The following is an 18,221-nucleotide window of genomic DNA, read 5'->3' on the forward strand; positions in this document are numbered from 1 at the left end:
ACCCTGTAAAAGCACCTGCACTTTTACTTGTCTTTACTACAATATGCTGTAGTTGTTAAAAATGCTGTGTTTTCCACTGATGTTGATGTTGAAAATCAAAATCCATAAAGATATTCACTATTTATAAAAATGCCAATTTTATACTGAATCATGTTAATGGATCATGGGTTTGTACTTATTTGGATAAAAGATTATCAAATAAAACCGAGATGCTTTTCTTTTATAAATTATGTACTCTTTACTGTACAGATTTACTCCAGTGTTTGAATATTCCATAATCATAAGTTTTGTTTTCTTGTCTTGCATGTCTCTCCTTCCAACACTTCACTGGAACTCAATATCTATTTGTGTATCATTACTTGTCACACTTGTTGAACCCCGGCCAACATTAGCAAAGGAATGTACCTGTAGCTTTCACAGAAGAAAAGATGGGAGTATGCCATTGTATTGAGCCAAGAAAATGACAGGCATGATTAAGTTTATTCATTGCTGAGAGTGTCAAAGCATTTCAGCAAAATGCATCAGGTATGAGTCACGTCACTAGCCTTTATTCAGTGAAGATATATAAAGGCCTCCATAGATGTGGAGTGTCACTTTGGTGAAAGGTTTAAAATATTACAGGTGTGAATTGGTCTCAACATCTTAGTCCGATAGTAAAGGGGAATTTACAACTTTTCATCTTATATTTTAATTTTGGGTAAGTACAATTTTAAGTCTGACCCTAACCCTTTTGTATAAGTCTGCTTGATGTTTGTGCATTTAGTTTTAAAATTGTGTAAATTTACAGCAATATTTTTATTTCATTCTCACATTATATCACATTTAATGTGGTAATAAGTGAATGTCACGTGAAGTTAAAGGTGCACTATGTAGTTTTGAGGAAAATATTTTAAGACTAGAGAAAAATCTTCATTTACTGATTTTCTTGACTGAATAAACTAAATAAACAAACTCTAATCAAAGGTTAACACAATTTAATACTGTGTCACTTTACTGTGTCACTTTAAGTCAGAATCTTTCAAGTAGATACCTGCTTTAGCTAGAACAGTGTTCTGGGGACCTATTCCACTCAAGGGCAGCTTGTTTATGTGGAAATGTATCAAATAACTATTTATGAGTTTGTATTATTACCTTATTAATATTGTAAATATTGATACTGATTTCTTTTCCAAAACTACAAAGCGCACCTTTGATGTTTTTTTAGCAATATGTTATAAATTCTGATTCAGTGCTTTCTCTCTTTTTTTCGGCGATTATAATTGCAAATGTAGCAGTTTTTTCTCAGCATGGTAAAGATGCACTGTTTCAGGTACACACACACCAGCATCATAGTATTAAAATCAGATAAAATAAGTATAACAATTCAATTGATTGATTGATAAAATTAATAAGAATGTGATCCATTACTGATTTTTGAAGGGATCTCTTTTTGTCAGTTTTAGAGTTCAGGTTCAGCCTGTTCCGCAAGAGGTGTACAGTTCTTTGCTCAAAGACATTTCAGTCAGCTTTATGTTTTTGAACAGTTGCACAGACTGAGTGATTAGGGTGGTTAAACAGCAGTCCTCCTCACTCAGTGCACCTGCCTGTTGCGGTACTGTGCCTGTTGATGTAGTGCATGAAGACATGTCTATTCTGTCAGCTTTTATCTGGATAAGATCTAATGGAGACATAAACTCTAAATGATGTTTAAAAGTATTATGATCAAATGTACCTTTAGATGAAGGCTGCAAGTATGAATTTAATAATTTTGTGTTCTCTCAGAATAAAGGCTTTTTTCATTAAAAACAGGAAAGGAACAGATACACAGCGAAAACGTATTAGCATTAAATTTAGATTGGTAAAATTATCGTTTTATCTATAGAAGATTTTTAACACATTCTATGTTCCCAGGGATTCCATCAATGACATGACAGTGAAAGTAATGATTCTATGGGCTAGTCACTGTTGTACAAAAGGTTTCGACATGGTGAAAGGAGCAGTTAATCTCTGCATTGTTTGATTATTTATTTATAGAAGGAAGACAAGATGGGTGTGGCACGGATCATCACAATTTTCCTGATTGTAACAGGTAAGCTGAGTGATATTACTTCAATTGCCTTTACGGTGTCTTGATACAAAATAATTAAAACAAAAGGTACAAGGAATGACATGACTTAAAGGTAGAATTTTGTCCTGCACTCATCAAGTATTTCTTATGCAAAGACACATCAGAGTCTAGCACCAAACTGAGATAACAATCAGTAACCAAAGACAAAAGGGAAGTTGTGGTCTGTTCAAACTTAAATACCTCAGATAACTTTATTTTTTGTGTTTATAACCAAGTTTGTTTAAATTACATGAAACCTATGGTTAAGTTAGTTGGACCACTATGTGACCTGCCAAATATCCAGCCAACCACATATGCGCATACATTCATGTGTTTATGCATTCTCACGATCTATTGTTCTCGGGCTGATTTTTTAACTGAGATGAACAAACCGGACAGTAAATTGTGGTTTTATATTATCATTAAAACAAAACATGAGAAGCACTTGCCAAACCGTGAAAAATTTCACAAAAATGGGGTAGAACATTGAAAACAATTGAACAATATAATCTCTAATCCAACTACAAATGTGTGTCAACCCTAGCCATGTCTGTAAGCATGCTGCTGTTCTTGCTTCGTTATGATTGGCTATTCGTCTTCTGCTTCTATACGAAGGCGGGCGGCAACTGCTGGTTGAGGTACAGGTGTTAGCTTTATATGTGATTTACAGTACATCTGTCAGACGTTTAAAAGCATTTGTTACATTTCTATGTAGGGAAACTATATTGAAAATATTGTCATTATCATTGATCACTCAGGCCAAATATCAGCCTCAGATGGCAGAAACTGTGGCCAACCAGAGTGGGGAAGTTTTGGGGACTGAACAACGAACCAACTGAAAGACCAACTGAACATAAGACTGACTGACCAACACACAAACAAAGTGATCTACAGAGCTGCTGCTCGCAGATAAACATGGGTACTAACTTCTACATTATAGTTGCAGTGGCTATAAATACTATGGAAACAACGACCACCGCTGCCACAACAACCACAGCTGCTCCAACAACAACAAGTTTAGCTGCCCCGACAACAACAACCAAAGCAGCTCCAACGACAACTACAGCTGCTCTACAAACGACAGCAGCTGCAACAACAACAACAACCACAGCAGCTCCAACTACAACAACTACAGATGCTCCAACAACAAAAACAACGACAGCTGCTCCAACAACAACAACGACAGCTGCTCAAACAACAACAACCACAGCTGCCCCGACAACAACAACTACAGTTTCCCCAACAACAACAACCACAGTGGCTCCAACCACAATAACTACAACTGCTCCGACAACAACCACAGCAGCTCTGACAACAACAACCACAGCTGCTCCAACAACAACAATGACAGCAGCTGCAACAACAACAATGACCACAGCTGCTCCAACAACAACGACAGCTGTTCCAACAACATCCACTGCTGGTCCAACCACAACAACCACAGCTGCCCCAACACCGACAGCAGCGCCAACAATGACAACGACAGCTGCTCCAACAACGACAACCACAGCAGCTCTGACAACAACAACTACAGCTTCCCCGACAACAACAACCACAGCAGCTCTGACAACAACTATAACTGCCCCGACAACAACAACTACAGCGGCTCCAACAACGACAACCACAGCAGCTCTGACAACAACAACCACAGGTGCTCCAACTACAACAACAGCTGCTCAAACAACGACAACCACAGCAGCTATGACAACAACAACTACAGCTGCACAGACAACAACAACTACAGCGGCTCCAAAAACAACAACGACAGCAGCTCCAACAACGACAACTACAGCTGCTCCAACAACAACAGCTGCTCCAACAACGACAACCACAGCAGCTCTGACAACAACAACTACAGCTTCCCCGACAACAACAACCACAGCAGCTCTGACAACAACAACTACAACTGCCCCGACAACGACAACCACAGCAGCTCTGACAACAACCACAGCAACTCCAACAACAACAACCACAGCAGCTCCAACAAAAACAACCACAGCTGCCCCAACAACAACAACTACAGCTGCTCAAACAACGACAACCACATCAGCTATGACAACATCAACTACAGCGTCCCCAACAACAACAACCACAGTGGCTCCAACCACAACAACTACAACAGCCCCAACAACGATAACTACAGCTGCTCCAACAACAACTACTACAGCAGCTGCAACAACAACCACAGCAGCTTCAACGACAACAACTACAACTGCCCCAACAACAACAACCACTGCTGCTCCAACTACAACAACTACAACTGCCCCAACAACAACAACAGCAGCTCCAACAACGACGACAGCTGCTCCAACGACAACCACAGCAGCTCTGACAACAACAACTACAGCTGCCCCAACAACAACAACCACAGCTGCTCCAACAACAACAACTACAGCTGATCCAACAACAATGACAGCTGCTCCAACAACGACAACAACAGCAGCTCTGACAACAACTGCAGCTGCTCCTACAACAATGACAGCTGCTCTAACAACGACATCCACAGCAGCTCTGACAACATCAACTACACCTTCCCCAACAACAACAACCACAGTGGCTCCAACCACAACAACTACAACAGCCCCGACAACAAGTACGACAGCAGCTGCAACAACAACAACCACAGTAGCTCCAACGACAACAATTACAACTGCCCCAACAACGACAACCACAGCAGCTCTGACAAAAACCACAGCTGCCCCAACAACAACCACAGCTGCTCCAACAACAACGACAGCAGCTGCAACAATGATAGCAGCTCCAACAACAACAACGACAGCTGCTCCAACAACAACAGCCACAGCAGCTCCAAGAACAACAACCACAGCTGCCCCAACAACAACTACAGCTGATCCAACAACAACGACAGCTGCTCTAACAATGACAACCACAGCAGCTCTGACAACATCAACTACAGCTTCCCCAACAACAACCACAGTGGCTCCAACCACAACAACTACAACAGCCCCAACAACAACTATGACAGCAGCTGCAACAACAACAACCACAGCAGCTCCAACTACAAAAACTACAACTGCCCCAACAACAACAACCACAGCAGATCTGACAACAACCACAGCTGCCCCAACAACAACCACAGCTGCTCCAACAACAACGACAGCAGCTGCAACAACAATGACAGCAGCTCCAACAACAACAACGACAGCTGCTCAAACAACAACAACCACAGCAGCTCTGACAACAACAACTGCAGCTGCCCCTACAACAACAACTACAGCTGCTCCAGCAACAACAACGACAGCTGTTCCAACAACAACCACAGCTGCTTCAACCACACAAACCACAGTTGGCCCAACAACAACAGCTGCTCCGACAACGACAAGCACAGCAGCTCTGACAACAACAATTACAGCTGCCCAGACAACAACAACTACAACTGCTCCAACAACAACAACGCAAGCAGCTGCAGCAACAACAACCACAGCAGCTCCAACGACAACAAATACAACTGCCCCAACAACAACAACAGCAGCTCCAACTACAACAACTACAACTGCCCCAACAACAACAACCACAGCTGCTACAACAACGACAACTATAGCTACTCCAACAACAACGATAGCAGCTCCAACAACAACAAGAACCACAGCAGCTCCAACGACAATAACTACAACTGCCCCAACAACAACAACCACTGCTGCTCCAACTACAACAACTACAACTGCCCCAACAACAACAACAACAGCAGCTCCAACAACAACAACGACGACAGCTGCTCCAACAACGACAACCACAGCAGCTCTGACAACAACTAGAGCTGCTCCTACAACGACAACAGTTGCTCTAACAACGACAACCACAGCAGCTCTGTCAACATCAACTACAGCTGCTCCAACAACAACTACGACAGCAGCTGCAACAACAACAACGAGGACAGCTGCTCCAACAACGACAACCACAGCAGCTCTGACAACAACAACCACAGCTGTTCCAACAACAACCACAGTTGGTCCAACCACAACAACCACAGCTGGCCCAACAACGATGTCAGCATCTCCAACCACAACAACTACAACAGCCCCAACAACGATAACTACAGCTGCTCCAACAACAACTACGACAGCAGCTGCAACAACAACAACCACAGCAGCTCCAACGACAACAACTACAACTGCCCCTACAACAACAACTACAGCTGCTCCAGCAACAACAACGACAGCTGTTCCAACAACAACCACAGCTGCTTCAACCACACAAACCACAGTTGGCCCAACAACAACAGCTGCTCCTACAAGGACAAGCACAGCAGCTCTGACAACAACAATTACAGCTGCCCAGACAACAACAACTACAACTGCTCCAACAACAACAACGCAAGCAGCTGCAACAACAACAACCACAGCAGCTCCAACGACAACAAGTACAACTGCCCCAACAACAACAACAGCAGCTCCAACTACAACAACTACAACTGCCCCAACAACAACAACAACCACAGCTGCTACAACAACGACAACTATAGCTACTCCAACAACAACGACAGCAGCTCCGACAACAACAACCACAGCAGCTCCAACAACAACAACCACAGCAGCTGCAACAACAACCACAGCAGCTCCAACGACAACAACTACAACTGCCCCAACAACAATAACCACTGCTGCTCCAACTGCAACAACTACAACTGCCCCAACAACAACAACAGCAGCTCCAACAACAACGACGACAGCTGCTCCAACAACGACAACCACAGCAGCTCTGACAACAACAACTACAGTGGATCCAACAACAATGACAGCTGCTCTAGCAACGACAACCACAGCAGCTCTGACAACAACTAGAGCTGCTCCTACAACAACGACGACAGTTGCTCTAACAACGACAACCACAGCAGCTCTGTCAACATCACCTACCACAGTGGCTCCAACCACAACAACTACAATAGCCCCGACAACGATAACTACAGCTGCTCCAACAACAACTACGACAGCTGCTGCAACAACAACAACCACAGCAGCTCCAACGACAACAACTACAACTGCCCCAACAACAACAACGACAGCAGCTCCAACAACAACAACGAGGACAGCTGCTACAACGACAACCACAGCAGCTCTGACAACAACAAGTACAGCTGCTCCAACAACAACCACAGTGGCTTCATCCACAACAACTACAACAGCCCCAACAACGATAACTACAGCTGCTCCAACAACAACTACGACAGCAGCTCTGACAACAACAACCACAGCTGCCCCAACAACAACCACAGCTGTTCCAACAACAACCACAGTCGCTCCAACCACAACAACTACAGCTGCTCCAAAAACAACAACAGCTGCTCCAACAACAACAACCACAGCAGCTCTGACAACAACAACTACAGCTGCTCCAACAACAACGGCAGCAGCTGCAACAACAACAACCACAGCAGCTCCAACGACAATAACTACAACTGCCACAACAACAACAACAACAGCAGCTCCAACTACAACAACTACAACTGCCCCAACAACAACAAAGACAGCAGCTCCAACAACAACAACAACAATAACAACAGCTGTTTCAACAACAACCACAGCTGCTCCAACAACAACAACTATAGCTACTCCAAGAACAACCACAGCTGCTCCAACAACAACAACCACAGCTGCCCCGACAACAACAACTACAGCTGCCCCAACAACAACCACAGCAGCTCCAACAATGACATCTACAGCTGCTCCAAGAACAACAATCACAGCAGCTGCAACAACAACCACAGCAGCTCCAACGACAACAACTACAATTGCCCCAACAACAACAACCACTGCTGCTCCAACTACAACAACTACAACTGCCCCAACAACAACCACGACAGCAGCTCCAACAACAACAACAACAACGACAACTGCTCCAACAACGACAACCACAGCAGCTCTGACAACAACAACTACAGCTTCCCCGACAACAACAACCACAGCAGCTCTGACAACAACAACTATAACTGCCCCGACAACAACAACTACAGCGGCTCCAACGACAACCACAGCAGCTCTGACAACAACCACCACAGGTGCTCCAACTACAACAACAGCTGCTCAAACAACGACAACCACAGCAGCTATGACAACAACAACTACAGCTGCCCAGACAACAACAACTACAGCTGCTCCAACAACAACGACAGCTGTTCCAACAACATCCACTGCTCCTCCAACCACAGCAACCACAGCTGCCCAAACAACGACAGCAGCCCAAACAACGATAACTACAGCTGCTCCAACAACAACTACGACAGCCGCTGCAACAACAATAACCACAGCAGCCCCAACGACAACAACTATAACTGCCCCAACAACAACAACCAATGCTGCTCCGACTACAACAACTACAACTGCCCCAACAACAACAACGACAGAAGCTCTGACAACAACAACCACAGCTGCCCGGACAACAACCACAGCAGCCCCAACAACAGCCACAACTGCCCCAACAACAACAACGACAGCTGCTCCAACAACAACCACAGCAGCTCTGACAACAACAACTACAGCTGCCCCAACAACAACAACAACCACAGCAGCTCTGACAACAACTACTACAACTGCCCCAACGACAACAACGACAGCAGCTCCAACAACAACAACAACAACGACAGCTGCTCCAACAACGACAACCACAGCAGCTCTGACAACAACAACCACAGCTGCCCCAACAACAACCACAGCTGCTCCAACAACAATAACGACAGCAGCTCCAACAACAACAACCACAGCTGCTCCAATTACAACAACGACAGCTGCTCAAACAACGACAACCACAGCTGCTCCGACAACAACAACTGCAGCTGCCCCGACAACAACTACAGCTGCTCCAACAACAACAACCACAGCTGTTCTAACAACAACCACAGTTGCTCCAACCACAACAACCACAGCTGGCCCAACAACGACAGCAGGTCCAACAACGACAACTACAGCTGCTCCAACAGCGACAACCACAGCAGCTCTGACAACAACAACCACAGCACCTCCAACAACAACAACCACAGCAGCTTCAACAACAACAACGACAGCAGTTCCAACAACAACAACAATGACAGCTGCTCCAACAACGACAACCACAGCAGCTCTGACAACAACAACTACAGCTGCCCCAACAACAACAACCACAGCTGCTCCAACAACAACAATGACAGCAGTTGCAACAACCACGACAGCAGCTCTAACAGCAACAACCACAGTAGCTCTGCCAACAACTACAGCTGTCCAGACAACAACAACCACAGCAGCTCCAACAACAACATCTACAGCTGCTCCAAGGACAACAACCACAGCAGCTGCAACAACAACAACCACAGCAGCTCCAACGACAACAGCTTCAACTGCCCCAACAACAACAACCACAGCAGCTCTGACAACAACAACTGCAGCTGCCCCGACAACAACTACAGCTGCTCCAACAACAACAACGACAGCTGTTCCAACAACAACCACAGTTGCTCCAACCACAACAACCACAGCTGGCCCAACAACAATGACAGCAGGTCCAACAACGACAACTACAGCTGCTCCAACACCGACAACCACAGCAGCTCTGACAACAACAACGACAGCAGCTCCAACAACATCAACCACAGCAGCTCCAACAACAACAACGACAGCAGCTCCAACAATAACAACGATGACAGCTGCTCCAACAACGACAACCACAGCAGCTCTGACAACAACTACAGCTGCCCCAACAACAACAACCACAGCTGCTCCGACAACAACAATTACAGCAGCTGCAACAACAACAGAGACAGCAGCTCTAACAGCAACAACGACAGCAGCTCTGACAACAACTACAGCTGTCCTGACAACAACAACCACAGCAGCTCCAACGACATCTACAGCTGCTCCAAGAACAACAACCACAGCAGCTGCAACAACAACAACCACAGCAGCTCCAACGACAACAACTACAACTGCCCCAACAACAACAACCACTGCTGCTCCAACTACAACAACCCCAACAACAACAACGACAGCTGCTCTAACAACGACAACAGCTGCTCCAACAACGACAACCACAGCAGCTCTTACAACATCAACTACAGCTTCCCCAACAACAACCACAGTGGCTCCAACCACAACAACTACAACAGCCCCAACAACGATAACTACAGCTGCTCCAACAACAACAACGACAGAAGCTCCAACAACAACAAGGATGACAGCTGCTCCAACAACGACAACCACAGCAGATCTGACAACAACAACCACAGCTGCCCCGACAACAACTACAGCTGCTCCAACAACAACAACGACAGCTGTTCCAACAACAACCACAGTTGCTCCAACAACGATAACCACAGCAGCTCTGACAACAACAACTACAACTGCCCCGACAACAACAACTACAGCTGCTCCAACGACAACCACAGCAGCTCTGACAACAACAACCACAGCAGCTCCAACAACAACAACCACAACTGCCCCAACAACAATGACAGCAGCTCCAACAACAACAACGACGACAGCTGCTCCAAGGACAACCACAGCAGCTCTGACAACAACAACTACAGCTTCCCCAACAACAACAACAACCACAGCAGCTCTGACAACAACAACTACAACTGCCCCAACAACAACAACCACAGCAGCTCCAACAACAACGACGACAGCTGCTCCAACAACGACAACCACAGTAGCTCTGACAACAACAACCACAGCTGTTCCAACAACAACAACCACAGCAGCTCCAACAACAACAACCACAGCTGCTCCAACTACAACAACGACAGCTGCTCAAACAACGACAACCACAGTTGCTCCAACCACAACAACCACAGCTGGCCCAACAACAATGACAGCAGGTCCAACAACGACAACTACAGCTGCTCCAACAGCGACACCCACAGCAGCTCCAACAACAACAACCACAGCACCTCCAACAACAACAACGACAGCAGCTCCAACAACAACAACGACGACAGCTGCTCCAACGACGACAACCACAGCAGCTCTGACAACAACAACTACAGCTGCCCCGACAACAACAACCACAGCAGCTCTGACAACAACAACTACAACTGCTCCAACAATGACAACCACTGCTGCTCCAACTACAACAACCCCAACAACAACAACAACGACAGCTGCTCTAACAACGACAACAGCTGCTCCAACAACGACAACCACAGCAGCTCTTACAACATCAACTACAGCTTCCCCAACAACAACCACAGTGGCTCCAACCACAACAACTACAACAGCCCCAACAACGATAACTACAGCTGCTCCAACAACAACTACGACAGCAGCTGCAACAACAATAACCACAGCAGCTCTTACAACATCAACTACAGCTTCCCCAACAACAACCACAGTGGCTCCAACCACAACAACTACAACAGCCCCAACAACGATAACTACAGCTGCTCCAACAACAACAACGACAGAAGCTCCAACAACAACAAGGATGACAGCTGCTCCAACAATGACAACCACAGCAGATCTGACAACAACAACCACAGCTGCCCCGACAACAACTACAGCTGCTCCAACAACAACAACGACAGCTGTTCCAACAACAACCACAGTTGCTCCAACAACGATAACCACAGCAGCTCTGACAACAACAACTACAACTGCCCCGACAACAACAACTACAGCTGCTCCAACGACAACCACAGCAGCTCTGACAACAACAACCACAGCAGCTCCAACAACAACAACCACAACTGCCCCAACAACAACGACAGCAGCTCCAACAACAACAACGACGACAGCTGCTCCAAGGACAGCCACAGCAGCTCTGACAACAACAACTACAGCTTCCCCAACAACAACAACCACAGCAGCTCTGACAACAACAACTACAACTGCCCCAACAACAACAACCACAGCAGCTCCAACAACAACGACGACAGCTGCTCCAACAACGACAACCACAGTAGCTCTGACAACAACAACCACAGCTGTTCCAACAACAACAACCACAGCAGCTCCAACAACAACAACCACAGCAGCTCCAACTACAACAACGACAGCTGCTCAAACAACGACAACCACAGTTGCTCCAACCACAACAACCACAGCTGGCCCAACAACAATGACAGCAGGTCCAACAACGACAACTACAGCTGCTCCAACAGCGACACCCACAGCAGCTCCAACAACAACAACCACAGCACCTCCAACAACAACAACCACAGCAGCTCCAACAACAACGACGACGACAGCTGCTCCAACGACGACAACCACAGCAGCTCTGACAACAACAACTACAGCTGCCCCGACAACAACAACCACAGCAGCTCTGACAACAACAACTACAACTGCTCCAACAATGACAACCACAGCAGCTCTGACAACAACCACAGCAGCTCCAACAACAACAACCACAGCAGCTCCAACAACAACAACCACAGTTGCAACAACAACCACAGTTGCCCCAACAACAGCAACGACAGCTGCTCTAACAACGACAACGGCTGCTCCAACAACGACAACCACAGCAGCTCTGACAACATCAACCACAGTGGCTCCAACCACAACAACTACAACAGCCCCAACAACGACAACTACAGCTTCTCCAACAACAACTACGACAGCAGCTGCAACAACAACAACCACAGTGGCTCCAATGACAACAACTCCAGCTGCTCTAACGACAACAACCACAGCAGCTGCTACAACAGCAACTACAGTGGGCCCAACAACAACAACAACAACAACAACCACAGCTTCCCCAACAACAACTACAGCTTCCCCAACAACAACAACTACAGCTGCCCCAACAACAACAATCACAGCAGCTCCAACACCATCAACTACAGCTGCCCCAACAGCAACAACCACAGCTGCAACAACCACAACACCTGCTGCAACAACCACTGACCCTGTCACTTATGTCATATCAGCAACCTTGCAAAACGAAATCTTTACCGCTGACTTGCTCAACTCCACCAGCCCTCGATTCATAGAACTCTCAGGAAAAGCTACAGGTCGTGTGAGTAATTTTAAAGTTATTGCATTTTCAAGTGATTTCGTCAGTACTGAGCATAATTATTTGGACAGAATGTATTAGCTGAAATGCAAGATACTTATTAATCATTCAAAACGTATTTCAGTGAAAATGCATTTTGTTAAATTCCTTTTGAAGCATTTTGTGCTTGACGGCTAATCAAGCTTTTTAAATCTTGTTGTCTTTCTGCAGTGTAATCAAATATATCGAGCAAGATTTGGTTCTGACTTTGACCAGTGCATTGTGAGACGATTCAGGTAAAAATATTTTTAACGGTGCTTTTAGACTGTATGAATCTTTATGGTCTCAAAATTTTTTATCTCCTGATATGATAGTGTCACCTACATTACAAATGACACGTAGATACAATGGTCTCATATCATTATTTAACATTTGCCCTCTTTTGTTTTATGATACAGTGCTGCTCTAGCTCAACAAACACGCACGGAAGGAACCATAGTAGAGTTTTCAGTTGTGTTCAATCGGTCTGTCCCTGTTGCAGCACTCCCAATGAATACTGTTGTTGCTCAAACCTTAGTTGATGCTGCAAATGATTCCAACACCTTCAATGTGACCTTTGGTGCCTCTTCAGTTACATTAATATGTAAGTAAGCTGTTTAGCCATTTAAGTTTATTATACTGGTGCTCAGTGATGACAGTTTGACAGCAAACAAGGATAAAAGAAATGCTTTTGGTTGAGGCACAAGTACTTTTTTAGTTTTTAACCTATTCCTTAAAAAATGTTTTTACAGCGGGTCCAGTTCCTGCAACTGCAACAACAACTACAGCTGCTCCGACAACAACCACAGCTGCTCCGACAACAACAACAACCACAGCTGCAGCAACCACAACACCTGCTGCAACAACCACTGACCCTGTTACTTATGTCATATCAGCAACCTTGCAAAACGAAATCTTTACCGCTGACTTGCTCAACTCCACCAGCCCTCGATTCATAGAACTCTCAGGAAAAGCTACAGCTCGTGTGAGTAATTTTAAAGTCATTGCATTTTCAATTGATTTTGTCAGTACTGAGCATAATTATTTGGACAGAATGTATTAGCTGAAATGCAAGATACTTATTAATCATTCAAAACGTATTTCAGTGAAAATGCATTTTGTTAAATTCCTTCTGAAGCATTTTGTGCTTGACGGCTAATCAAGCTTTTTAAAAAACGTTGTCTTTCTGCAGTGTAATCAAATATATCGAGCAAGATTTGGTTCTGACTTTGACCAGTGCATTGTGAGACGATTCAGGTAAAAACATTTTTAACGGTGGTTTTAGACTATATGAATCTTTATGTTCTCAAAATTTGTATCGCTTGATATTGATAGTGTCACCTACATTACAAATGACACGTAGATACAATGGTCTCATATCATTATTTGACATTTGTCCTCTTTTGTTTTATGATACAGGGCTGCTCCAGCTCAACAAACACGAGTGGAAGGAACTGAAGTAGAGTTTTCAGTTGTGTTCAATCGGTCTGTCCCTGTTGCAGCACTCCCAATGAATACTGATGTTGCTCAAACCTTAGTTGATGCTGCAAATGATTCCAACACCTTTAATGTGACCTTTGGTGCCTCTTCAGTTACATTAATATGTAAGTAAGCTGTTTAGCCATATAAGTCTATTATACTGGTGCTCAGTGATGACAGTTTGACAGCAAACAAGGATAAAAGAAATGCTTTTGGTTCAGGCACAAGTACTTTTTTAGTTTTTAACCTATTCCTTTAAAAATGTTTTTACAGCGGGTCCAGTTCCTGCAACGACAACTGCTGCAACTACAATTGCTGCAACGACAACTGCTGCAACAACAACTGCTGCAACAACAATTGCAGGAACAACAAACAACAACGTGTCCTTCAGATCTGTTAATCCATGCATCTCTTTAATTCTACTTATATTGGCCCATGTCACACTAAGTTAATTAATTATTACCAACAACAATTATTCTATACTGCTGGGATATATATCATAGTACTGTTGTACACACAGCTTGTTAAGCAGTATTTATTCTTGAACAGGTTTAAAGTTAATTGGATGAACCCCGCATCAACCCTGTAACCCAAGTACATTGTTATGTACTCTTACTGTTGCACAAACAACAACAGCGGCGTAAACAACAACAGCTGCCTCAACGACATGACGGCTATTACTGGAAATGAATTTCGTTGTTGGTAGAAATCTAAGATTCATAATAATCTTAAATGTTGTATCATTCCCAACCCGTAAAATAATGACACTGGGTTTCCCAACTGGTCAAAAACTGACGCCTCGGGATGGTGGTTGACCCATGCAATCCCAGAGCGTCAGTTTATGATGAGTTGGGAATGAGACTCAAAAATCAACTTTTCTTACAAATGGCACTTTTAAGCCCTGGGACATCAAAAAATAATGCGCCATTGCACAATTAATGTTTGCCCTCTTTCATTAGTCTTTTTATTATTTGTGCAAGCAAGAGATTATTCAAAATGTTGTGTTTTTTTATTTAAAATTATTTAAACCACTCTGTAGTCATGCTTATAGTCCACTTGATAGCATAGCAGCTTAAGATAGCATAGCAAAATACACTTCCACAGAGAGCATGCTGTAAAGGCAACAAATAAAGGAACACATGCAACTCATAGTGGACTATACACCCCAACCATGACTCGATGCCTAAAGTTTTATCAAGGGTCATGGTATACATAATATATATGTCAAAACAATGCACTGTCAATTTTCTTGTTTATGCAAACTGTATTTATTTAATCGTGCATAGATGTATTCTGTGAGATTTCTTATGCTATTTATAGTTTCTGTCAATAAGGTTAAAATGATCAGAATACAACATTTTTCAAAGAACTTAAATTGTCTCTTGTGTGATGTTTTCCAGAAAGTGAATCAGGGCATGTTTAATGTCAGAAGTTTGTGATGTTTACAGACAATCAAATCCTTGCCTGTGATTTCATATAATTAGCCCCTTGAAATGAGCCGGTCTCAGCCTGTGTTGTGTCCATGAATGAGGCTGGTTCAGAAAGAGGACAGGGAGTGGTCCACAGTTTACTTTGGCTCCGAGATTATTTTTTATGAGATTCACAATAAAAAGGCGGAATATGCCCTCTTCAGGGCAAAGTCAAATTTCAATGAGAATGGGGTTAAAGCTAGTAAATCATTGACTAGGCTACTAAAACAACTGGATGTGGATCATATCATTCCAGGCATTTGAAATGAACAAGGAGAGGTACTCATTAAAAGGACATTAGATAAGATTAAAAAAATGCTTCTCTAGCGATCCTAGCGGCAGTTAAGTGACGTGCACTCAGCATTCTGATGCTCGCTCTGTTTGTATTTATAAGCAGTAACATCGTTATTAGCTTGTTGGCTTTCACAATACAACGTAGGGTTGTTTATGTTGAACAAATAACTTCTTGTATGATACTGTACATTCATATGAGACATCGGTGTTGTCCTGCTAACTTGGTTTTATCAATGACTTTTTCGTCTAGCTTTCAGCGTGAGCCTCTGCAGTGTCAGCACAGCTGAATTTGCTGCATGCTAACGCTAACGTTTAGTGAACTAGTTAGACGTCACAGACGCAACAACTCTCATTTAGCTGAATAGATCCGCGAATGTTTCAGCGTAATACAATAGACTAGTTTCAACTAACTGTAATGAATTGGTCTCGAAGTTTGTTGAGATGAAGATAATCCGACACTGAAGTCAGTTAAACCAGTCAGTCAATCCGATGTTGTTCATATAGCCTGCATTGACAAAACAATTAGTCTCAGGTGGCTTTACAGCCTGTGCAGGTAACAACACTTACAGGTTCTGAAAAACATACTGTAACATATCTATGTATTCATCATTTCTTTAGTAATAGCACTTTTCTATGTTGTACTGTTACTGTCAATCAACCTACATCAGATAGATTGTATCACAATAAAACTTTGAATACACTGTCACTGTTTTTATTTCAGGATTCCAGTTCTGAAGATTATGCAGCACCCTGACAATAGAGCGTATCATTACAGTGCAAATCACCATCTGGCAACACGGAGGTCTGGGAGCTGGAAACCAGTGCTGATACCAAGCTGCTGTGTCTGGTGAATAAGAGAAAAGTTCCCTGACCCCTTTGGCAATTACGTTGGCTATAAAGAGGCACCCTTACAGTGAAATCAAAAACTGTTTATAAAACTAAACTATTTATAAAACTAAAATGTACAGTTTTTCAATGTCATAACGTCAGTTTTACAGTGTCTGTATATATATATGCAAATATATATATGTGTGTATATATATATATATATATATATATATATAATATATAATAATACTTTTTTTTTTCAACTTTTAAGTTTGTAAAAAGTTATTCATAATAAAGAGCTCTCTAAGTCATCCTCTGAGGAATAATCTTGATGAGGAAGTCAAAAAATCTGCAAATCTGAGTGTTTTCAAAAAAAAGTATGTAAATATGATTATTAATCGTTATAAACTGAACCAAGAAGAGAGTTTGGTAAAGGTCAGAGGCAGGACACATGTAGACACTATGTTGAGACTACAGGGAAGAATAAACAAGAACCAACTGTACCCAAACAATAGCTGACACTGAAAAGTACAAATATCCACTTGTGTGAAGAATTCAACTGTCTCTGTTAATCGAGACACAAAGGAGAATCAATTGGCCCATGATGGAGTTGCTAAACTGGTCACTGAATGCAATCGACAGACTGTTCTCAACAAGGCGTACTGGTTCTGGTGAGCCTACATGCCCGGACGGGACCTTCATGGCCGGCTACACAATGGATGGATGGGGAAAATGGAGAGTCGTGTGCCTTGCCCCAATGGATATAGAGGACGTTGAGGACGTGTACATATTCATGTTCATGACAATCGGAATGCTCTCCCTGGGATATGGAATGTTCATGCAACTTCGGAAGCTGAGAAAGATCGCTGCCGAGCAGACCAGTGTGAGGGCTGACAACGCCAAAACTCGGAGTGCTGTGGTGGAGATGCGATTTGGCCTCTCCACAATTTGCGAGTACATGGGAAAGATGCGAGCAGACGTGGCTTCTAATCAAGAGGTCTTGGTGAAGCTAAGTGCGGCGAAAGCTCCAGAAGACATGGATGAATAAAGACGGCAATACGGGCTCTCACACCATCCCAGTTAACAACCAAATAACTGAAACTAACCTA

General features: G+C 43.7%; 1 protein-coding gene across 1 annotated transcript; it reads left to right on the top strand.

Annotated features, from left to right (window-relative positions):
- Positions 1-2,632: 2,632 nt before the first annotated feature.
- LOC311251269 (uncharacterized protein) lies at positions 2,633-15,850 on the top strand (the record flags this gene model as incomplete). Its single annotated transcript, XM_084343646.1, has 8 exons — positions 2,633-2,724; positions 9,951-13,027; positions 13,235-13,299; positions 13,462-13,646; positions 13,795-14,027; positions 14,235-14,299; positions 14,462-14,646; positions 14,795-15,850. 2 exons carry the CDS (start codon positions 2,633-2,635, stop codon positions 12,913-12,915), a joined length of 3,057 nt encoding a protein of 1,018 aa, XP_084199772.1. The 3' UTR covers positions 12,916-13,027; positions 13,235-13,299; positions 13,462-13,646; positions 13,795-14,027; positions 14,235-14,299; positions 14,462-14,646; positions 14,795-15,850.
- Between the last annotated feature and the right edge of the window lie 2,371 nt (positions 15,851-18,221).

The sequence above is a fragment of the Pagrus pagrus genome, assembly GCF_965226575.1.
Source record: "Pagrus pagrus genome assembly, chromosome: 22".
In the NCBI taxonomy this organism is placed as follows: Eukaryota; Metazoa; Chordata; class Actinopteri; order Spariformes; family Sparidae; genus Pagrus; species Pagrus pagrus.